Raw genomic sequence first — 23412 nt, 5'->3', positions numbered from 1 at the left:
ATATTGTGAAATTAAAAAGATGTCAATTGGGAGAAATGAATTTATATATTTGCCACCGCAGCAATGACCGTTTCCAACAAGTTCCCTGAAAAACCTGCGGTGTGTCTGGGCCAGAAAGCTCTTTCTCCCACTCCACGGGAACAACGTGGAGCACAGAGTTGAGGTTTAAAACCTGCAATCTTGAATCCCCTAAATCAGCTGCAGAACGACTGCCGGAGCTGCCCTCTCTCCATCTTCATACTTTAAGGGCTCAGTTGTTTTCTGTGTCGCCGAGGAGGGGAAAATAAAGATGTCAGCGTGATTTACAGCCCGTGTTTTGATCCAGACGCCCCAGAGATGGAGTGATGATCGCGTCCATAGCCCACCTTTCAACATGTGGGCGTTGTTGAAAACTCCTGAAGCGCGGAGGCGTTGGGATCACTTATGCAGCACATTTGTTTCTCATTGGTCGGCGAGCAGAAGTTGATCTGATGACACAGGCGAGGCTCCGCAGATAAAAAGGAAGACGATAAAAAGGAAGGCGACGCGCGAGGAGGAAGTGTTGATCGGAGCGCAGAAAGCTGAAGTATCTGTCCAACTCCTGAGGTAACGACTTCCACTTTATGCTCTTATCCAGCTTTGGGACTTTAATGTAAGTCACTGTTTTTTACTTCCTTATTCAATTCTTTGCGAAATATTCAGAGGGAAAAAAAATGTTGACGCGCAATTACGCACAGCGCACGAATCCAAAAAATGCACCAAATACATAGGTAGTGTGGTTTATTGTTTGTTTGTTTGTTTGTTTTTATTAATTTTTACGTATTGGTGTTACTTTAAAGACCAAAATGTTCTTCTATCCTTCCAGGTGAATGTTTCCCATGAGTCTGTAAAATCCTGGAAGAGAACCGTTTGTCGGCCTGTCTTTGGTTTGCGTGCGCCACCGAATCTGCGGAAGAATGGAGTGGTACGTCCTGGCGTTGATGCTGAGCCTGCCGCCCTCTGTCCACACGGACTGCTCGTCTCAGTGCCAGAGATGCGCCGAACAAATGCTGCGCCCCGAGGCCGCGCTCAGCAGTCTGGTAGGAGCAACTTTACGCGGGGACGAGACAGAGCTGCGCGTCGGTTTTTAATGTTCTAATTAAACCACATAAGATAAAACTGGAGTTACACAGAGAGAAAAACTTTCATTTACTGACAATTCGATAACTTTGAAAGAACTTTACTTAATTCAAGACATAGATATCTTCGAGACTGAACATTTAGGTGGTGGAACTCTTTCGGTTTAGAAAATAATTGTCATATTCGCGCTTTAATAAAACATCCCCAAGTTGAGTTTGGCCGTCGTCTCTCACTTGTGTGTCTGTGTCATCTCCAGTCGTGCAGCGCGGAGTGTGACGAGGAGGAGCTGGAGAGCTGCGCTCCGGCTCCGCGGCTGGCCGACTTCACCGAGGACCAGGCGGCGGAGGCGGAGGAGACCCAGCAGGCAGAGCTGGTCAAGCGCTACGGCGGCTTCATCAAGAGGATCGACAAGAACAAGAACAAAGTGTTCGTCTCCTCCCCGTGGCGCGACAACTCCGTCCTGAAGGCCGCGGCTCTGCCCGAGAACTACGAGGAGCTTCTGAAGCGGCTGGAGGTGAGAGGCGCGCCCGCCGCGCAGGAGCCCGTCCCGCACGCTTACGTGAAGCGCTACGGAGGCTTTTTACGCAAGTTCGGCCCCAAGTCAAAAAGGAGGAGTCCCGCGGAGGAGGAAAGCCAGGAGCCCGAGGAGCTCCAGAAGCGCTACGGGGGCTTCATGCGGAGGGTCCGGCCGAAACTCAATAACCTGAAATGGGACAAACGCTACGGAGGCTACCTGCGGCGCCACTTCAAGTTCTCCGTCCGCTCTGCGGAGGAGCCCTACTCCTCCTCCTCCTCCTCTTCCTCAGCGGAGCTCAGCCTATAGGGGCCCCTGGAAGAACTCACACCGGTGACTTGTCAGAAACCATCTCCTGCTCATTCCCGGCCGATTCCACTCATCTGTCACCGTCTGTTCGCCAATAAACCATGTCTGTTCATAAGGGTCCCGTTTAGGCCGGTTACGTCCCTGCTTGTCCCAGTTCGAATCACTTATAGCGCACGGTTTGAGCAGCTCCCCCTCTAGACTTGCTGGAAGTTTGGCCAAGATGAGAACATGATCAGAGGAACTAGATAGCAGAACAGCCAGAGTTTAGATCGGCTCCGTCTGAAACCGGTGAGCATCCAAACGGATCGTTTATTTATGTGTTTATTTATTCTGAAATTAAACTCTTCAAATACAATAAGTAGGAAAATTTGCTGTGGTGCCAAACTCTTAAAAAAAATCTAACATTTTTAAGGAATTCTCCTAGTCCACGCAGTTTACCTTAATGGGGGATTCCTCCTGTAATTTCAGATAATAATAATAAAAAATCAATTAATTGAAAATCTTACACGTCATATAATAAAGGTGAACCATTTGTATTCTTTTTACCAAGCAGAGTTCTTGCGCCACCTCATGGGGAAAACAGCGTAACGTTTGCTCCATCTCGGACAACCCGGAGCAGGTTGCCATGGCTACACCAGATGAATGAAATCACTGAAGTGTTTCTGACTCCTGTAACCGTTTGTTTGCCAAAATGCTTTAAAACTATGTTCAAGACTTCCAGCTGACAAAAAGTTGTAAAAAAGTAATAAAGTGACAGAAGATTAAAAAAAAAAAAATCTTTTGTTCCTGTCAATTTCTTTGTGTTTTAGAGATGTGATCGTGGGAAAAATCTGCAGCAGAATAATATATATATATATTTTTTAAACGTTTGGTCTGGAGACAGTATTTAAGGGTGGAGTCGAGGAAGACGCCGTACATGTTTCCCCATAAAACATTAGTTTTAAACCTTAGAGTTCTTTAACAAAGATCCACCACGTCACGCAGGCTGTGTGTTCCCTGGTTGTCTGGTACAAATTAATGTTTAAACTGTATGTAACTTTTAGAAACAATGTTTAAAATTCGTTAAAACTGTCACTATGTCGTCACAGTATAATACAAAAACACAATCAAGCTTCTCTGCCTCCTCTCTGTGGTCCTGCTGCCATTTGCACAAATACACCGCTCTGTCAGAAACAACCAGTCAGGAGGAGTGTCAATCACCCTAGTGTACCCCCTGCTCACGTTGCCCATCGTTCTCTCTGCTACGCTATAGCTGGTTTCCTACACCGAAATCTGCCATGAATGCTAAGGTTAGTTAGCATGGCCAGCTAGAACAGCAGATAGACGGTTTTCCTGGAATGGCAGTAAGTTGTTTCTCTGTCATGAGAACATTTAGCAGCAGGAATCGGTAGATATCCTAAGGACCAGGGGCGTCATGAAGGGGGGAAAAGTTGGGACAATTCCAAGGGCCCCTGACAGACAGGGGGCCCCTCCACAAAATTGTTTTTTCTTCATAGAAATATAAAAAAAAATTGGGGTCTTGTCAATTACAAAATTAATTATAGTGTTTTTTTTTTAAAAAATTGTTTTTATCAGTAAAAAATAAATGTTACCACTCCGAGACCAAAACACACACATTCAAATTTACACTGAACCTGCATGAAATGGTTCCTTCCTGCTTAGCGGCGACGGTGTTCAGCACCAGGCAGATTTCTCACCAGGTTCAAACCTTCCGAGGCTCTAAATGCTCCTTCAGGCGTCGCCTTCAAAAGTCCCGTAGCAAAGGGAAAGAATTCAGAAGCTCAGCGTCATTTATAGGGATGCTAACGCTAACGTCGTTTCCATGACGAAGGCTCAATGATGAATACACGCGCTGGTGCATGAGAGAAACTGGACTACAGAAGCTGCAAATTGCACCAGTTAATAATAAAAGATTCATGCAGGGCACCTTGTGTTGTAGCACATAGTTCAGTTACAAATCACTCTTAGGCAAAAAATATATTAACATATATAATTATAACATATGTTAATATATTAATGTTGAATTGTTATCTTGATATAAGTCATTATAAGGTGTTATATGGGTAGCTGCTGTTCTTTGGTGAAACATCTATAATGTAGTAATGCCAATCTCCAATCTCTGCTTCATTTGGCGTCAATCTTAAGGTGAGCTGAGCGAAGCTCGGCGCTGGACGGTGAATCTCTCTGTGTGTCTGTTCCATTTGTATCACCTGTAACATTTGATCATTTCTGGCATCAAAGCCTGTTTTACACCATACCAAGTCTCATTATTTCTCAAGGTAACGACTGACTGAGGTCACCAAAAATTCAATTATTTTTGGTGTGTGTACAACTAAACAGATAGTTGTGCACACACCTGGGTAGGTGAACGTCTTACTGCAAAGCTCGATTTCTGTTCACTCGTTTTCTGGCCTTCATTTGTGACCATAAAGAGGCAGAGGGACGTTCACTTAGTCTACAGGTTTTTGTGAAAATGGTAAAATGCTAAGACAATAAACAGTTGAGACAGAGTAATGATGAGAACCCGTGGTGAGAAGATTAATTAGGTTGTTTGGTTCGGGGATAGGCTGAAACTCCAGAAAGGGCCGATACCACACTATGCAAAAAGAGACTGTTCCTCAATTTGAGGGGTGGGTCGATCCCTGAAGAAAATTAGAGTAGTGTGTGGTTTTGGGTCTAACGGAAAATAATCATCAATCTGATGTTTTATCAGCCAGCAAATGCACACAGTGAGACACTGTTCACTTCCAGAGCATTTAATCCCAAATAAAGGAGCATGTTGTTCTTCTAGAAAGCACAAGCTTTGTCAAACATATTGGTTAAAACCAGGATTAAAGCACAGGAGGACACGAGACACACCGTCTGCTGACGCTGAAATGTGAGACAAATGGATGAGGAAAAGTTCAAAGTTTGTCCAGCTGTTACTCGTCACAACTTCCTGAAAGCAGTTCGAGTCCAGACTAGCTGGGAGCCCAGCAGCTGTTCTTCTTCTCATTGCTGCTCCTCTTCCTCCTCCATTGCCTGCCCTGGCTGACCTTCCTCCTCCCCGTCAACCTGGCTTACCTCCTGCAACTCGTCAGCAGCCGTCACCGTGGCGTCCACCACGGTGACGGTGCTGACCTGCTGCTGCACCGCGGTGCTCTGGGTGGCCAGCGGCAGCGTGACCAGCTGGAACTGCGGCCCCACCACCTTAACGAAGGACCCGGAGGCGCCGGAACCTGCGCCGGCCCCCTGACCGGTCGCCGCGGACAACACCGTCACGTTGGAGCCGTCGGCCCCCAGCTCAGAGCCCGAGAGTGGTGAGGTGAGGAGGGTGTAGCCGCCCGCCTGGGCCCCGGCCACCGTCAGACCACTCAACTGGCCAAGTGGCAGGGCGATCTGAGTGGGCGTGGCGTTGACCGCGGCCGGGCCGGAGACGGCTCGGGTCAGCCGGGGTCGTTTGGTTGTCGGTGGGGACGGCGCCGGGGTCAGGTTCATCAGGACGTTGTTGAGGTGCTGAGATTTACTCTTCAGCTCTTTGGCTCGCTTCCTGTGCTCATCACACTGCTGCTCCAGAGCTGAGGAGGGAGACGGACCCAGTCAGGCAGAACATTATGACCACCAGAAAATCTCACCTACCGTAATTGTACCCAACTGTACCGTTAGACAGTTGGGTCAGAACCGCAATCTGGAAAGATTTTAGAAAACCTTCTTTCCCCAGATTTCTGATGCATAAATAACATAAAACACCAAACTGTGAATGTTGCTGGTTTTTCAAGCTGTAAAGTGAGACTCATCTTCATATGCCTCCATTTTAAACATCTTGCTCTAAAAACTACTGGAGCTGCATTGGTGGTGGTGATGGAGAAGTTCTTGGGGTCCAAAGTCTGGGCCCCAGGAAGAGCAGTGCTGATTTTGGGTTAGGTTTAGGGGAAATGTTGGGGTTATGCATAAATGTAGTTTACTAAAGAGAATGGAAGTCAAAACAAAGTCTTCAGTTTGTATAGTTTGTCCTGGTTTGGACTGGGAACATGTCCAAGGTAAACCCGCCTCTTACCCAATGATCCATGGTCCCTGACAGGAGAGGCAGGTATAGGCTGGACTGATGCAGGTCCACTCTATATGATTTAGCTATTGATATACATACAGGCTATTTTGGAAGCATTTCTGTTCACAAATTTCCCTCTGGGATAAATGTAGCATTTTGAACCTGGAGATCAGATAAAGTTGATCTCCGTTTATAAAGAACCTGTGGCCAGAGAAAGACAGTTTGTCCACCAGCCTTGAGAAAGACTGGGAGTTATTGTTAAATGGAAGAATGTAAAACGAGCATCAAACACATGCCATCTGGACCTCGACGAACGATCTGCCGTCAATGAGCCAATGGTGATGAGGACAAAGCTGGGGAATCAGCCAATAGCTACACAGCTGGAGCTTGGTAATGATCTGAAGGCAGTTGGACTACAGTCACTAAAATACTGGAACATTACACCTTAATGGACTGACTAAGACCTAAAACATACTTCTAAACCAAAACAGAGTGTGGGCAGTTCTACTGCAAACCTGTAGATGGAGCTAAAGCTCTGAGTTGAGAAACCTAAAGAGCTGATGAAGTTTCTGTTAAGAGAAATGCATCAAAATCTCTCCTGAGATCTGATAAAACTCGGTGAATGTCATGTGTCATCGCTCTGCTTGCTAATAAAGGTTTAATAAAGGCAACTGCTGCCACCTGCTAAGAACCTCGAACATCAGCAGACCTAGTGGAGCCATCGGCTGACGGGGGTCTGACCTTCATCATCGTCGGTTCTGGCTGACTGCTGGGACAGCGATAACTCACCTGCCAGACTGCGGGTGTACTGCTCTCTGTAGCGGTCCATCTGGCTCTTGTGGCTGGCCAGAACCTTCTTCACCAGGTCCAGCATGCCGAAGTTCTGCACTATGTTGTTGAGCAGAACAGCGTCTGAGGAACAAAGCAGAGGAGGGTGAGGCACCGTCTCAGAAATCAGCTTCCAGGAGAGCCAACGGCAACGGTGCGTGATTCCGACCTTTGACCTCCACCGGCGGATCACATACTCGCTCCTGCAGCCCCGTCAACATCTCCTGCACCTCTTTCTGGAAGTCCTCCACCACTTCCTCCAAAAGGCCCGCCTCCTTCACGGCCCGCCAGAACACCACAGAGTCCTCTGCAGACCAGACACACACCATGTTATACTGGGTTATACTGGGATCACTGGGGGGGATACAGGGGGGTCTAGGAGCTGATGATCACCTCCAATCGTCGTGACCCACTCTGAGGGTTCCTCTGTCACATCTGGTAATGAGATAGCTGCTCCGTTCACTGCGACACAGAGCAGATGGGCTTAGAGAGAATCAGGCAGTGAAGCTTTCTACAGTTTATACACAAATAATGTTATAAAAAAGTATCTGTTTCAATACGTATCTATTAGTTTCAGACTTTTTGTCACAGACGTTTCAAACTCTCACCCCAATAAAAACCTAATAACATTATGATGCTATTTCAATATGTGGCTGTGAGTCTTTGAAATCATCGAGGAGGAATCTGGTTCCACCCATGAGTAAAGAGTTGCATTAATTCGGCCAGGCTGACCAGAATGTGACCCGCCGCTCCCACCACACACTGCTGGATGGGCTCACACACCAGTTGACGGTTCGGGCCGAGGAACTCACAGTCAGCTGAAGAGGCAGAAGCAGACAGCAGGTCGGCGGGCGGGTCGCAGCTGACCGACACCTTGGTTCCCACCAGGTCGATTTTGGTGCTGCGGCAGGTGTTGGAGCACACCTTACTGTGCTGATAGAAGTCCAGCTCACCAGAGTCCATGATCTTCCTGGGACAGGAAGAGAAATGGCAGGGTCCTCACTGACTGGGGAAACAGCGCCACCCTGTGGTTGCAACTGCAAATTATTAATGTATGAAATGAGGAAATAGATGATGATGGCGTTGTCTTCTTTAAAACTATCAATTTTTATTATTAACATGGGAAACATTTCATCACCCTTCACCTTAAAGGGGCAGCATTACTTATTGTCCAGCCACACAGTGCCATTTAATAGCACAAACAAGTAACTATGGTAACTCCATTTGTAATAACAATGCTGGATGAATCAAATATCACTCAACAGAAATGTGATTTTGTAATTTGACGCCTTGAAACTGAACACGTCTCTCTTTAAAAGCGGCTGCCGTTTCTGAGACTCCGCCTTCAGGATTTATCCATTCATGTGTAAATCACAGAAACGCGTTCAGACATTTCAAACCGACATAATGCCACCAATAAAAGTCCAGACCAGCAGTCCCAACCTGAGCATGGTGCCGTTGAGGCGGATAGCTCTCTTCCAGTCCTTTAAGGTGGATTTTCCTGCTAAACACACAAACTCTTTGGGGCTGATGAGCTGATCGGTGAACTGAAAGGAGAAAAACGGATGAGTAAACAGTTCGTCAGGGTGAGCGAGCTCAAATGGGATTCGGCGTGAGCCGGCGGAGCACCTGCACACACTTCACGTTGATCCCAGGACAGACAAACTTCTTCCACACCAGCGTGGCCTTGGCGTCTCCGCAGGTGATCGGGTAGAAGACGTCGGCCTCCACGTCCACCTCCTCAGAAAGCTTCACTGCAGAGACGGAGACAACGGAAGTAATAACATTTACGTCACACAATCTCTGAACAGGAAGAGGCCCAGCAGCTATGTGCCATCAGCTCATTCTTCCCGTTACTCAGCGCAGCTCGTTTTTACCAATTACTGCCTCCTCCTTCGACATGGAATCAGCGGTGGCCTCGGTTTCTGCTTCCACTGGCGCTACAGTGAGGATGTCCTCCCTGGAAAACAGCAGAATGTCTGTAAGAGGAATTATAACTTGGAATCCAGAAAAACTAACTTAGCAGCTACTTTTTAGACTCCTATCCTTCCAAACCAGAAAAGGAATTAGACCAGAGGATACTTACTAATACTTATCGACCAACACTGTATAGGAGTATCTAGTATCTAGACCCGATTTTGTAATGCTCGGACAGAGCAGTCGTTTTGTGACATCACTTCCTATCGTTACGTCATGGTGACCCGCTGCTGCTCTGCAGAAGCTTCTTTACTCAGCTGGTCTCCCAGTTCTACCAGCCTACCCAGTGGATAAACCATGTTTATACCCCATGGAAACACACAGGGTTGCTATGGGAACCAGTATCTGTGCCTGTAATTATTTAACCCAACATTTTTTATCCCCACTAAATTTACTTTGATTAAAGGCTGAATTTGTTTCTAAATGCTCAAGTTTGAGATTATCCTGCTGCATTAAAAGATAAAGCAGGTCCAAGCGGATAATGAAGAATATTGACCACCGCTGTAAATGATGGACAATTGATTACAGGAATCCAACCTATTGATGAATGTGGACGATGACAGTAAATAAATCAAATTCTCTCGTCACATTTGTAAAGCAGAAGGCGCGTTACCCAGCCTGAGGAGCCAGCTCAGTGGCTACCAGCACGGCCTTGTCTTCCTCCATCACAGAGGGGAGCTGGTTGGACACGACTTCTGGGAGGGTGACGATGACCACCTCACTCATCTCTGCCATGCTGACCACGTTGTGGACGGACGTCTGAAACTGCAACTAGAGCAGAGCAGAGATGGTCGTCATCGTCGTTGACCTGCGCCTCAGAACGGAAATGTGGAAAACCACAGAGGTGGCTTTACTTCCCTGTGTTATTTTCTGTGGACATCTGGTCACTGAGTGTGGTTAGTGTCAATATTTAAAAAATTGAAGTATTAATAAAATATATTGTATTTCTTTTTTAAATAACCAGAAATTTAGTTTGCTTAAAAAAACATATTATTTTCATGAGAACTGAACAAGGCAACTAGTAAGAGACTAATACCTGTGTAGCATGTCTTTATTTGCTCTCTGAGAGCACAAGGTCTGCACACAGTTACCTAATAACTGTCAGATAAAACCATCCAGAAATATTCTGATAACATAGAGCAAAATAAAAAAAGAAAGATGACAAACATTATGCATCACATCTATACAAAGGTTTTCATGATTAAGGCTTACAGCAGAAAGAAGTGCAAAATTATGCTTCTTAGGAAATTAAATGTAAAAAGGGATGCGATAGAGATTTGTTCTATTGTAGGCCAAATAATAACAGGGAAGGCAACAGAGCTGACACTGTCCACAAGGAGGGAAAGCCACAAAAGGTCACTGCTTAAGAATCTGGAGATCAGTAAAGAGCTGCATACAAAGATATTAATAGAAAGTTGAGTGGAAGGAGGAAATGTGATAGAAAAAGTAGCATAATAAAAAGCAATGACTAGAGGCTTGATGTGGATTGTGCAGCAAACTGTATTCAACAGTTGGTAGCATATTCATATGGTAAAATGCTGCTGTTGGACTCGGAGCTTCAGGAGCCCCAAACAGAGACGTTTTCAGAACTAAGAGTCCACTGGTCAAACAGTCCTGGACCAGAGACCACACCAGACGTGTCTTCACTGTCCTGCCTGGTAACATCAGGCAATTTTTAAGAGGAATTTTATTAACTTGTTAGTTTTTGTCGCAACTCTTTCACTACTGCTGTAGCGATTGAGGGATGAAATGTGAACAGAGATGGAGGAAAATGGAAGGAAAAGGTTAGCAAAAAAATAAGTTTATTTAACAAAATAGTCAGTCCTATTATTTTCACAAAAACAATAAAAGGTGTGTTTTTTCAGTCCATCATTGGTGCCGAATAATTCTGATGTGTAGATGCGATGTAGTTTTAAGCAGAACCGCGTCAAGAAATCTCCGATAAAATAAAAGTTTCCTAAACTATAGTTTCTGTGAAGGTGAGGTTTCACTGACGCAGCGGAATGATCCTTTAATCTGGAGAATCAGCTGTGAAACACATGCCAACTTCAGCACCAGGTTATTATTCATCTTAAATAATTATCACCGCAACTGTGCTCCTCTGTCCAGATGCCATTAATAAATAAATAAACGGGAGTTTTTACCTTCAGTCTTTGCCTGCTGGCAGCGGGAGATGAAAACTGTTGTCCACCTCAAAGCCTCCAGTTAGATTTAAAACAGGACAGACAGACAGATGTCCCGTTTATTTGATTATATTTCTAAGAAATAATAAAATCTAATAATGTCTGCGGCTTCAGTGTTGGGATGAGAATCTTTAAACTCATGTTAATCTACTCATATCACTGAGCGGTTTTCTTTTCTGTGTATACATTCGCCTCTTCCGCCTCTACTCTTCTTCTGTTGAGCTATTGTACCTACCTCCGCCCCCTGGTGGTGGATTCATGCATCACCAGTTTTTGTTCACCAGACGTCCCCAAGTCGAGTCGAAAGCTGAGCATCCTGTTACTTTTAGATAAATCGCTTCTCCAAGACACCTGAAAACTCAACAGCCTGATAAAGAAAGATGGTTCTGTTCTGGAGATGATGATGATGATGATGATGATGATGATGATGATGATGATGATGATGATGATGATGATGATGATGATGATACAAAGAAGGATTCTTCATAAAGCCGAGAAAATTATGGACAACCCTGACCATCCTCTTCAGGAGACTGCCTTGGGACAGTAGTGTGGTCAGTCAGAGGCTTTTTCAGATTTGCTCTGATTTGGACTGCTAGAAGAGATCTTTCCTGCCAACAGCCATCACCATCTACAAAAACCCTCTGAAGAACCTGAATTAATAAGAGTTACGACATTTAATTTCCCTTTGGATCAATAGATAGATAGACCAGTTCAGAGTCACATTCATTCATTCATTCATTCATTCATTCATTCATTCATTCCTTGCACCTTTGACACACACCAGTTTGCTTACAGAGCTAACAGGTCAAGTGAAGATGCTGTGGCCACTGTCCTGCTTCCTGTCTTGTCCCACCTGAATATCGAGATAACTACTCATGCATCCTCTTCATTGATTCTCTTGATCCTCTTCATTGATTCTCTTGATCCTCTTCATTGATTTCAGCTCAGCATTCAACACCATCCTCCCTGACAGGTTAGTGTGTAAACTGGCAGAACTGGGAATCCCCTCTTCATATATGGGGGCCCATTTAAGTCAACTTAAAGCAATGAATCCTTGACTTAACATAATTTTGTTTTATGTCAAACAGGTTCCATATAATTGTATTATGTTAATTGAAAGCAGAACAGATATAGTAATCTGACATAATGACTTTATGTTGAACTAAAATTAATGAATTAACCCAACTACTTCAGATCACTTCAGATTGACAAAATGGAAGTTAGTTGAACTAACTTAACTATTTTGTATTATTCTGACAAACCAAACACTGAGTGAACTTATGTTTCATTTGTTCACTAAACATTTACAAATTATGTTACTTTAACAACTAACATTTGCTGTTCATCAACCATTATGTTTTTTTAATATAACTTTTTTTTTGTTAGTTAAATAAATTCAAGTTTGTCTGCAGGTTCCACACAAATCAATTAAGTAGGCTTAACTTAATTTTGTTATGTTCTTTACTGAACACCAGAAATCTTACACATTACATTATTTTAACCAGGTTAACGGTGACAAGAACATAAACGGACAAACAATAACAAACTTTCAGCTCGAAATAACTCAGATTTGACAACATCAGGCCTTAGCAAAGTCAAAGAAATAGGATCTTAAAGGACAATTCACAGTAAAACGTCAGTAAATACTAATGTAGAGCATGATGTGAGAACTCTGAGGATTCACATACAATTTAGCCATGACTGGCTTATTCTATCTAAATTATCATCTGTGAATTAGGAACTTAAAAGTACAATTAAAAAAAAACATTTTCTTTAATTAAACCATTCTGAAAATAACCCATAACAATGTTTTTGATAATGTTCTTGGTTGTTTACATGATTTGAAACTGATCTACAACATTCTTTTAAACTTACTGCTTAATAATGTGGACTTTCAATAGTGGTGAATGAAAGAGAATCCTTCTGGTGTTCTCTAAACACCAGAAGGATTAAACCATTGAGGATAAGTGATCAAAATGACCTTAAAGAACAACAAAAAAACAAAATTCATTTCACTCAGCTGAAAGATGCAGAACAAAACCATTTTAAGACATGTATAACGATGGATCATTTGTGCTTTTCATCATTCCTTCTCATTTACAACATTTCCAGCTACATTTTCTGCATTGAAAATGGTAAACAGTAGTGCTACACCCAAAATACAGTTCTGTCTATTTCACCTTCAATATAATATTGATGGCCCTGGTGCCACTTTTTGAGGGTTTTTTTTCACAACAAGTTTTTTTTCAATTTTTTATTTTTTTTAATCTGTGTGTCAGGAGGCCTGCTTGTGGCCCTCAACAATAATATTTAGCTAAATATAATAATTTAGCAACACAAATTAGTCTGGCTAGAGAGCGGTCAAATCCAGCAAGTTACAGACCTTTAACCTCACATATATGTAAAATAATGGAGAGAATGATAAATGAAAGATTGAGCTACTTTTATGAGAAGAGGGGATGTTTATCAAAATTTCAAAGTGGATTTAGAAAAGGTAGAAACACTCTGGATCCTATTCTATGTTTGGAACATGAAATCAGAAAAGGGAAAGTTAGTGTGGTGGCTGTTTTCTTTGATATAGAGAAACTTTATGATATGATGTGGAAGGAAGGATTTTTAATAAAACTGAAAAAGATGCGAATTAGTGGATCAATGTTTTTATTGTTAAAAAGATACAAGAGGCAATTAAGAAAACAGAACACTGGTCTTTGAAATGGGGACTCAAAATTAATTATAGACAAAACAAATACTTCATTTTTTACAAGGAAGAAATTGTCTGAAAACTGCAAATATATACAGTGTAGTCATGAATTAGAAAGGGTAAAGAAATTTAAGTTTTTGGGTTTATGGCTGGATGAAAAACTTACTTGGAAAGTTCATATTCACAAAGTAGTGGATAAATGTAACAGAGTTTTAAAACTGTTTATCTTTGTTTGGCAAAAAACTGTATCGTCTTATGTTAATAATTTATGGGTGTAACGAAAGTGAAACAAACAAATCGCTTTTACCACATCAGTAAAACAGATTTAGACATGAAACCTGTCAGTTTATTTGCTTTTGTTGCTTGTCTTAAGAGTTCGCGTTGAGCGGGTGAACGCGGGGAAGATACGTAGCGTCATCACTCAGCGACCACGACGCCTAATTTAAAGTATAAACTACAAACCTAATTTCAAACTAGTTTCATCCAATATTTGAATAAATATAATAACAAAAAATAAGCATCTTGTTCGCAGCACAATAATATCAACAGATGACATCAAACAAAAAGTAATAAACAGGAATAAAATAATCTGTAACCAGAAAAATATTACTGTTGCTGTTACTGGAAAGTTTCACAACATACAAAAGGTATTAAATTTGTTTTTCTATAGACCAGTGATATTTTTGTTTAATACAGTAGAAAATATTTTCCAGGCTTTAAGATGACAAAGTCATTGAGAGATTACAACTACAGCAGATTTAGAACTTTAATTTATTTTCTCAATGTGTTTGTTTGCAAAAACTGTTGAAGAAAGAAATCAATAATGTTTAGCCATTAATTTATCACAAGTCATATTATCACCTCAACATTCAACAACAGCATCACATGCTGCATGATTTCCTAACATTCTGCAGCCCTGCTTCATGCTGCAGTTCCCAGAGTTCCTACAGGTTAACAATGTGTTTGTGTTTCTTGTTTTACAGACGTTGACCTTCAGCATTAAGAGCCATAATTTGGTTCATCCTGCATCTCTATGAGAGGATGTTCCAGACAAGTTTCATCCTCATCCTGCCTTTGACAATGACATCTTGGGCTACAACATTTATGCTGCTGGTAAATTTATTTATGACAAAACAATTTATATTTCTATAAAAAAAGTATTCAGGGAGAAGGAAATAATAGGAAAGATTTAGTATTAGAAATTCAGCAAAGTCTATTTAGATTATACAGGGGTGGCATTGATATGTGGTTCTGTTGGGTACCAACACATGAAGGTGTAAAAGGCAATGAAAAGGCAGATAAATGAGCAAAAAGGGCTTTAGGGGGGGCAATAACATTACAATTCCTTTTGGAAAAGGGGAAGGGAAATCACTTAAGAGTAAAGAAATAGAAAAATGGAAAAAAAGGTGGAATGAAGATAAGAAAGGCAGAAGATTATATGAAGTACAAAAGTCAGTATTAATTAGAAATATTAATGACAGAAACAGAAGGGAAGAAATAATAATGATTAGATTAAGAGTAGGTCATACTTATTTAAATGACATTTTATATTTAATAGGGAGTAAAAATAATGATAAATGTGAAGGATGTGGAGAGAAAAAAAAAGTTGAACACATTGATGAACTGTAAGACATATGAGCCTGAAAGGAAGAAATTGAGAAGAATGGTTGGATATGAAAGCATTAGAAGAGACAGAGATGGAGGATCTAGAGGAGAATGTATAATATTCATAAAACAAGGAATTCAATTTAGATTATTAAGGAAGAGAGTTAGAATATGTTGTTATTGAAATTTGGACAGTAAATGGGCAATTTAAAAGAATCAACTTCTATAATCCATGTAAAAGACTTTCAATAGATTTAATGGAGGAACTTGGTGTTTATTTAGAGGGTAAAGTTGTTTGGTGTGGGGACTTTAATGGGCATAACTCATTATGGAGTCATCATAATGATCAAAATTTGGATATCATAGAAGAAACAATGGATGTTAAAAATTTGGTATGTCTGAATGATGGAAGTGGAACCAGAATTAATTTTAGAGATAATACAGAGTCAGCAATTGATTTAACATTAGTTTCAAATTCTATAGCAGGTGTTTGTTTATGGAAAGTAATCAATAAAACAACTATAGGAAGTGATCATTATCCTGTTATGACTGAAATAAAGTTAAATATAGAGAGGTATTGTATAAAAGGGATGAAGAAATTGTGTTTTAGGTCTGCAGATTGGGAAACATTTAGGAATAGTAGTGAAATAAAAATGTTAAAAGTGGATATGAGTAGTAGAATTGATGATTTAAATTATGTAATGCTTTCTTAGAAGCAGCTAATCAGGCTATAAGGAAGGAAGGTGGGGGAAGGGAAAGAAGGTTTTTACCCTGGTGGACATCAGAATGTTCTGAGGTTGTCAAGAAATGAAATAAAGCTTTCAAATTATTTAAAAAATAACAACTTTCAGAATCTGAATGAATACAAAAAATTGCAAGCAAATGTAAGAAGAATTATTAAAAATGCAAATAGAGATTATTGGAGGATCATCCATCCATCCATCCATCCATCCATCCATTTTCTTCCTCTTTATCCAGGGTCGGGTTTCGGGGGTAGCAGCTTCAGAATGGAGGCCCAGACTTCCCTCTCTCTCTCCAGCCACTTGTTCCAGCTCCTCCAGGGGAATCCAAGCTGACACCCCACCCACAGCTGAGTGAAGCTGACACAGCTGTGGGAGGGGTGTCAGCTTCACTCAGCTTGAAAATGGTCAGATCCGCCTCTCTGGCTGCAATGCGCGCTCCCGACGCAGGAAGGAGGAACAGATTTCCACAGAGGAACAGAATCACAAGATCTCTACAGCAGAAGACGAAGAAAATCAACCACGGATCTTATGACATTGTTGACCAAAGGAAATTCTAAAGTGAATGTCTGAAGATGATGAACATTCAACTGAAAACTAACTTCATCGCGGTTTAAACTTCAGGTAAAATTACATTGTTATCTGCTCATATCAGGCCTCTGTGTTTTTAATGGCGGACCTTAAACGACGGTAGTTATTTTCCTCTGTTAGAAGAACTGGGTGGAGAAACACGGAAGACTGAAAATATGAACTTTGAAGGAGAGGAGTTCTGTTCTGTAGTTCAGGGATTAGTTTGAAACAAAGTTATGAAAACTAGTGTTGCTACTGGTTTAATTAAAACTGTTTATCTTTGTTTGGGGGGGAAAAAAAACTATCTCCGAAAGTGAAACAAACAAATCGCTTTTACCACGTCAGTAAAACAGATTTAGACATGAAACCTGTCAGTTCATTAGCTTAAGTTAATATGTTGCTTTTGTTGTTTATTGCTGAGAGATATCAAGGTTTTGCCTTAAGAGTTCGCGTTGAGCGCGTGAACGTGGGAAAGGGGATTTTTTTCCAGTGACGTCATCGCGTGACGTCATCACTCAGCGGCCGCGACGCCGCGTTGGGTCGCGCGCCTAATTTAAAGTATAAACTACAAACCTAATTTCAAACTAGTTTCATCCAATATTTGAATAAATATAATCATAATAAAAAATAAACATCTTGTTTGCAGCACAATAAAATCAACAGATGACATCAAATAAAAAGTAATAAACAGGAATAAAATAATCTGTAACCAGAAAAATATTACTGTTGCTGTTACTGGAAAGTTTCATAATATACAAAAGGTATTAAATGTGTTTTTCTATTGACCAGTGATATTTTTGTTTAATACAGTAGAAAATATTTTCCAGGCTTTAAGATGACAAAGTCATTGAGAGATTACAACTACAGCAGATTTAGAACTTTAATTTATTTTCTCAATGTGTTTGTTTGCAAAAACTGTAGAAGAAAGAAATCATTAATGTTTAGCCATTAATTTATCACAAGTCATATTATCACCTCAACATTCAACAACAGCATCACATGCTGCATGATTTCCTAACATTCTGCAGCCCTGCTTCATGCTGCAGTTCCCAGAGTTCCTACAGGTTAACAATGTGTTTGTGTTTCTTGTTTTACAGACGTTGACCTTCAGCATTAAGAGTCACAATTTTTTTTCATCCTGCATCTCTATGAGAGGATGTTTTCTGTTCCAGACAAGTTTCATCCTCATCCTGCCTTTGACAATGACATCTTGGGCAACAACATTTATGCTGCTGGTAAATTTATTTATGACAAAACAATTTATATTTCTATAAAAAAGTGTTTTTTTTGTTTGTTTTTACAAATGGTAATTTTATAAATGATTTAAACTCTGTCTTCAGAATCAGATCCTTGATTTATTTACAGTTTCTTTTTAAGTTTGACATGTCTTGAAAACAAATTCCCTTTTTGCTACACACAAAATACATATTTTAAAATGTATAGAAGTTTTGCCAGAGAGTTTTACTGTCAGAAACTATTGACATGTACTGATGTTACTGATTATGTTATTGGTGTTTTTGTTCTCTTCAAAACATTTAGGTTTCACAGAAAAGCAAAAAGAGAAATATGTAATCAAATTTGGATTTCTAGAATTGAATTGAATATATTGTTGCGTTTCTTGATATAAATAGTTTTGTAAAGTTTCTTAAGATGAAATGTGTTGTGAATTGGAACTTCATAAATAAACTGAATTAGGGCTGTTGTAAAAGAATATTTTAGTAATGGAGTAATCTATAGAATATTTTTACAATTAATAGGGGAATCAGATTTCTCTCTCTCTTTCTCTCTCTCCATCCATTCCTATCTTTTGCTCCAAAACCATGGCAACGTGATTCCAACAGCAAAAATGTTTTCATACTCCAACCATCGCGCCACAAAATTCAACAATCCTTATTTGTCGACAAACGCCACACAATTCAACACCATGCTGCTGCTGCTAGCTCTTCACAACAACTCATAGACGGTAGTAATAGTGCTGCCCTCCACAAATAATGACCCTGGTGGAAACGGTGCTACATAATAAAACATATTTTAACGAATCTTCTAGATACATTTTCCTCCAGGAATTTTAATAATCCAGGAACTCGAATCGTTTCAGCCCTAAACTGAATTAAATTCAATAACTGCAGCAACTAATGCTAAGGACAGGTTGAAGCTAATCTAATAATATAAAAAATTGTTGGTATAAATTAATGTTATGCTGACATAGAACTGCTAAAATGTGTCATCAAAGCAGGATAAACAATAAATGATCTTAAAGGGAAATGCTGCTATCAGCTACAATCTGATCCTAATGGTTAGAAAAAATGTTTTTCTTTTCACAGGTGATTCTGATGAGAAAAATTGGAGCCAAATCCATCAGATGTCATATAACTGAATACAGGATAGGAGAAGAGTGCTGTCCTAGGTGTAATGTTGGTATGTTCCAGTTATGAATTATTGTTTATTCTGATATTTATACTCTGTTATAGACAGGCTGCTTTCATTGCCTGGATCTTGTTCATCATGCAACCCATCTTATTCTTTAAAATGATAAACTGTTTATTTTCCAACAGGCTATAGAGTCACAACAGACTGCACTGAGTTTGAAACTACATCCTGTCAGCCATGTTCACATGGGACATTTATGGACCTGCCAAATGGACAAAAGAAATGTAATCCATGTTCTACCTGTGATTCAGGTGCAGTTATGTTGACTTTGTTTTCTATTTCTATTTTTATTTTTTTTTATGAAATCATTTTCACATCTGCTTCCTCAACTACACAAACAGTTGTGTTCTAAATATCTGCAGTGTTAAAATCTTTTATATTTCAGCAATATTTGCTTCACTCACTCCATGTTGTTCCTTTTCTACTTTCAGTTCATGAAAGTTGGGTTTGTTGTTTTCTGTCTCTTTACATCTGATACATATTCACTTACAATGTAGAAATATAATTTCTATAAAATCAGTGCTAAATCTGGTTAGTGATGTTGCTGTTATTTTGAACACAAATGTAAATTATGTAAACGATTCAGATATTATTCAGTTGGACAAACTGTCTGACTTAAAGATGTCTTGAGATTCACCATGTTGCTGTTAGTTTTCTCCATACATGTATAATCTGAATATGTTCACAGGAGCTGGGCTGAAAGTAAAGCGACAATGTGTAATAACTGCAGACACAGTTTGTGAACCAATGGAGGGATTCTACTGTACAGACCTTAAATCAGGAGGTTGTTCTGTAGCACAGAAACACAGGAGCTGTGAACCAGGACATTACATCAGCAGGATGGGTTGGTCTGATTCTCTTCAACACATAAATGCTTTTATTTTTAGATGAATTCTGACTTTTGAAAAGAATAAACTGAGTTACATGTTGGTCAGAACTAAAAATCAGATCAGAATCTTCTGACTAACTTTAAAGTGATTTGTGTTTCTCCAGGAACAGCCTCCACAGACACAGAATGCTCTGAATGCAGCAGTGGATCATTTTCTGATGGAACAATGTTGTCATGTCAGCCTCACACACAGTAAGCTGGTCTCTTACAAACAGCATAAACACAGGATAATGTTTTACCAAATGATTTACCTGGATTCATGTTTCTGTTATTTCAGATGTGAAAATGAAAACCTTCATCTGATAAAAGCAGGAACAGCTTCAACTGATGCTGAATGTGGAGGAAAAAGTTCCAACACCACAGAAATTGTGATCAGTGTTTTGGTGGTTTATTTATTAGTTGCAGCAACAATTGTTGTTGTTGTTGTTGTTCTCTGGAAAACTAAAAAAATTAAAATACCAAGTGAGTTGAAAAAAACTGTAGTTAAAATATTATCAGCATTTTATTTTTTACTGTTTTAATAATTGTAACATTTAATTTTTAACAGACTTTTGTACAAAACTACAAAACCCCCAAAGGGTAAGTAGGTTTCTAACTGAACTGTAATGTGAACAGATATTGATAACAATATTTAGTTTAGTCAATAATTTGTCTCGTTTTCTACATGAAAGGACCAAGCAGAAGGAAAAGAACAGGGAGTTTGTTTAAATGTACAAGGTAAGAAGAACTTTGTTCTTTACTTAATAATAGTGTTATCATTAATAATAATAATAATAATATAGGATAGATAGTTTTTTCTGGTCATTGTTCTGAAAGACTGAGATTGATTATTTTCACTAAGGAATGAAATAAACGTCTTTATAGTCTAAAATCTGATATCAAGGATTCTGGTTGAGCAGCTGTCTGGATGTTTCTACTAAAATCTAATAGGTTTGGTGCCTTTTCTCTATACAGGACAATAAACACACTGATGGTGACAAGCTACTAGCTAGTAGCCACAGCTTCCCTGGGACAGTCTAACAGAAGTGATGCTACCAAACATTGACACCACCAGGTTCTCTGATCAACACCAGCAGGCAAGACGACTGAACTGTCTTGCAGAAGGACACAATGACCAAGATCGGTGGAGCAGGAATTAAACCAGCAACCTGCCGATTGCAGGGCGAAGTTTTACCACCATCGTCAGTAAATGAATTACTCCATGTGAAACCAACCTCAGACATTTGTACAGTTTTATAAAAAACCTGATGATCCACCAGCTTTAAGATCATTTTATTGATATTGATGTTCTGCTTCACAGGAACCTGACATAAAATGTTAACATTGCTAATATGTTTCAGATTTTCTGAAAACCTAAAAACACCTGAACAAATATTACAGTTTTTATTGTTTTTCTTTTGCAGATGAAATGCACAAATGAATAACTTTATACATAATAAATTTCATTTCATTAAATACCATCATGCATTTATTGTCACAAAGACATTTTCACCATAGTGACTGTTGTAGCAAAGTGGTGAAGAAGTGAATTACCAGATCCATTCATTGGTTCATTTGTTCTGCTCAGTAGAGATTATAGATTATATAATTTTAGATAAGAAGTTAATTTAGATGCCAGCTGAGAAATGAAGAAAACTTTCTGAAACTGGAGTCGCTGCTATGCTGAATTTTCTGCTTCTGACTGTAATAATAATATAGTCAGGCTCTGACTTGTTTTGATGTCTCTTTGAAGAGCAGATATATATATATATTATATTTAATAGGGAGGAAAAATGATAAATGTGAAGGATGTGGAGAGAAAGAAAATGTAGAACACATATTGATGAACAGTAAAACATGAACATGAAAGGAAGAAATTGAGAAGAATGGTTGGAAGCACAGGTCAAGAATGGTGTCTTAAAGGAATATTATGTAATGAATGAGGCATAATGGATATTTACAGAATAAGGAAAGCATTATTTATCTTCAGAATACAAAATTTAAAAATAGAATTTGGTAGATGTAAAGAAATGTTGCTACACACTCTTGTTCAGCAGGTGGCGGTATGCACCTTAAATTTGCTTGCGATCCGCCATAATAGAAAATAATAATAAGAAGAATAGAAACGAAGAGGAAGAAGAAGAACTCCTTCAGATTCTTCGGCGTTTGTCCACAATCTTTCTCGAAGGATTGTTTGGAGAAACACGGAAGACTGAAAATATGAACCTAAACATTTTCCATAGTACTTAGTTCAGCTTTGCCTCCATCTGGTGTTTTAACACTTTTTGCGACTTCATGGAAATCGATGTATGTCCAGGACAAAGTATTCTAGAAGATAAGAGAGAAGGAGACTCCCTGCTAAACCATTTCCAGACACACGTCAGTCTGATGCCAAGATAATGTCAGCAGTGTTTGCTCCTGCACTTACATTAAGATCCAGAACTTTCCCCATGTGGTCGGTTCTGGTAACAGATCCAGAGGAAGAGAAGGAGCAACAGGATGAATCCAATAATGGTGAAGTTTCAAACAGTGGTGGGCTGGCACAGAGGAACAAAATGGTTCATCAGATTATATGCATTCATGTACAGAGGTGTGGAAAAAAAATGGTTGTTCACTTTCTAATTTTATTTTGTTACATATTTGTCACATTTCACTGTTTCAGAAAATAAACCACTTTAAATATTAGTCAAAGACAGCAAAAGTAACAAAACAGACATTAAGCAGACAAAAATAAAAAAATATTGCAGTTTTACTTATTAAGAAAGAAAAAAGTTCAAACCTACATGACCTTGTGTGAAAAATTTATTTCCCTGAACTGTTAAATCATAACATAACTGGATTATCACACCTGAGTTCATTGTCTCTAGCTTCACCCTGGAATGGTAACTGTCTGCCACAGCTGATCTTAATCAAGTCATAACCTGCCTGACAAAATGAAGAAGATCAAAAAAAAAAAGCCAGACATCATTCTGAGATCCAGAGAAATTCAGGAACAAATGAGAACCATCAAAAAGAACTGACCTTGATGATCCTCAAGACTTAGGAAAACTTTCTGTGGACTCTTTGTGTGTCCCACTAGATGTGGAGTAAAATAGCACAGCATTCAGAAAAAGATCACACCAGCAGTAAAACATGATGGTGGTAGTGTGATGATCTGGGCTGTTTTGCTGCTTCAGGAAGATTTGGTGTAATAAATATAACCATGAATTCTGCTGTCGAGCAAAACAGCTTGAAGGAGAACATCCTGTCATCTGTTGGTGACCTCAAGCCGAAACCAACTTGGGTTCTGATACAATGAGCCCAAACACACCAGCAAGTCTGGACACACCTTCTAATTCAATGGGTTTTCTTTATTTTCATGACTATTTATAAGGCAATAAATCCCACTTATTAACCTGACAGGGCAGGTTGACCTATGAAGTGAAAACCATTTCAGGTGACGACCTCTTGAAGCTCATCAAGAAAATGCAGAGTGTGTGCAAAGCAGTAATCACAGCAAAAGGTTGCTACTTTGAAGAAACTAGAATATAAGGGCTATTTTCAGTTGTTTTACTCTTTT

The 23412-nt window shown here is 39.8% G+C and overlaps 3 protein-coding genes across 5 annotated transcripts; 2 read left to right on the top strand and 1 right to left on the bottom strand.

The window, feature by feature from the left end:
- The first annotated feature begins 493 nt into the window (after positions 1-493).
- Positions 494-2706, top strand: pdyn (prodynorphin). Of its 3 annotated transcripts, XR_002752040.1 has the most exons (4): positions 513-631; positions 845-1058; positions 1355-2209; positions 2475-2706. XR_002752040.1 is itself a non-coding variant. In XM_005805774.3 (3 exons), exons 2-3 carry the CDS (start codon positions 936-938, stop codon positions 1919-1921), a joined length of 690 nt encoding a protein of 229 aa, XP_005805831.1. In that variant the 5' UTR covers positions 494-585; positions 845-935; the 3' UTR covers positions 1922-2706. The 3 variants fall into 3 exon arrangements, 2 of the variants coding, with proteins under 2 accessions (XP_005805831.1, XP_023182656.1); XM_005805774.3 differs by having other exon boundaries at positions 494-585; positions 1355-2706; XM_023326888.1 differs by having other exon boundaries at positions 1355-2706.
- Positions 2707-4667: 1961 nt separating this feature from the next.
- On the bottom strand, positions 4668-11132 carry gmeb2 (glucocorticoid modulatory element binding protein 2). Its single transcript, XM_014471301.2, has 10 exons — positions 10898-11132; positions 9367-9524; positions 8654-8736; positions 8406-8530; positions 8220-8323; positions 7589-7746; positions 7170-7238; positions 6946-7083; positions 6738-6860; positions 4668-5478 (listed from the first exon to the last, which is right to left on the bottom strand). The coding sequence occupies exons 2-10, from the start codon at positions 9486-9488 to the stop codon at positions 4913-4915; spliced, it is 1488 nt and encodes a 495-aa protein (XP_014326787.1). The 5' UTR covers positions 9489-9524; positions 10898-11132; the 3' UTR covers positions 4668-4912.
- Positions 11133-14681: 3549 nt separating this feature from the next.
- Positions 14682-21204, top strand: LOC111609892 (tumor necrosis factor receptor superfamily member 5-like). Its single transcript, XM_023341080.1, has 9 exons — positions 14682-14753; positions 18880-18973; positions 19111-19236; positions 19674-19829; positions 19979-20066; positions 20152-20336; positions 20422-20453; positions 20546-20591; positions 20829-21204. The coding sequence occupies exons 1-9, from the start codon at positions 14682-14684 to the stop codon at positions 20834-20836; spliced, it is 807 nt and encodes a 268-aa protein (XP_023196848.1). The 3' UTR covers positions 20837-21204.
- The last annotated feature ends 2208 nt before the right edge of the window (positions 21205-23412 follow it).

This window comes from Xiphophorus maculatus, chromosome 1, assembly GCF_002775205.1.
Source record: "Xiphophorus maculatus strain JP 163 A chromosome 1, X_maculatus-5.0-male, whole genome shotgun sequence".
NCBI lineage: Eukaryota > Metazoa > Chordata > Actinopteri > Cyprinodontiformes > Poeciliidae > Xiphophorus > Xiphophorus maculatus.
Note: the sequence above shows the minus strand (reverse complement) of the source record. Positions and strands in the feature narration are given on the sequence as shown.

What these genes read in the sequence shown, in the direction of transcription:
- gmeb2 (XM_014471301.2), bottom strand. Translation starts at nt 9,488, where the DNA reads ATGGCAGAGATGAGTGAGGTGGTCATCGTCACCCTCCCAGAAGTCGTG. An exon ending in GAGCTGGCTCCTCAGGCTGG is followed by an intron (nt 8,737 to 9,366) that starts GTAACGCGCCTT and finishes GCTGTTTTCCAG; the next exon opens with GGAGGACATCCTCACTGTAG. An exon ending in GAAGGAGGAGGCAGTAATTG is followed by an intron (nt 8,531 to 8,653) that starts GTAAAAACGAGC and finishes CCGTCTCTGCAG; the next exon opens with TGAAGCTTTCTGAGGAGGTG.
- pdyn (XM_005805774.3), top strand. Translation starts at nt 936, where the DNA reads ATGGAGTGGTACGTCCTGGCGTTGATGCTGAGCCTGCCGCCCTCTGTC. An exon ending in AGGCCGCGCTCAGCAGTCTG is followed by an intron (nt 1,059 to 1,354) that starts GTAGGAGCAACT and finishes TGTCATCTCCAG; the next exon opens with TCGTGCAGCGCGGAGTGTGA.
- LOC111609892 (XM_023341080.1), top strand. Translation starts at nt 14,682, where the DNA reads ATGTTCCAGACAAGTTTCATCCTCATCCTGCCTTTGACAATGACATCT. An exon ending in ACATTACATCAGCAGGATGG is followed by an intron (nt 19,830 to 19,978) that starts GTTGGTCTGATT and finishes GTGTTTCTCCAG; the next exon opens with GAACAGCCTCCACAGACACA. An exon ending in TCATGTCAGCCTCACACACA is followed by an intron (nt 20,067 to 20,151) that starts GTAAGCTGGTCT and finishes CTGTTATTTCAG; the next exon opens with ATGTGAAAATGAAAACCTTC.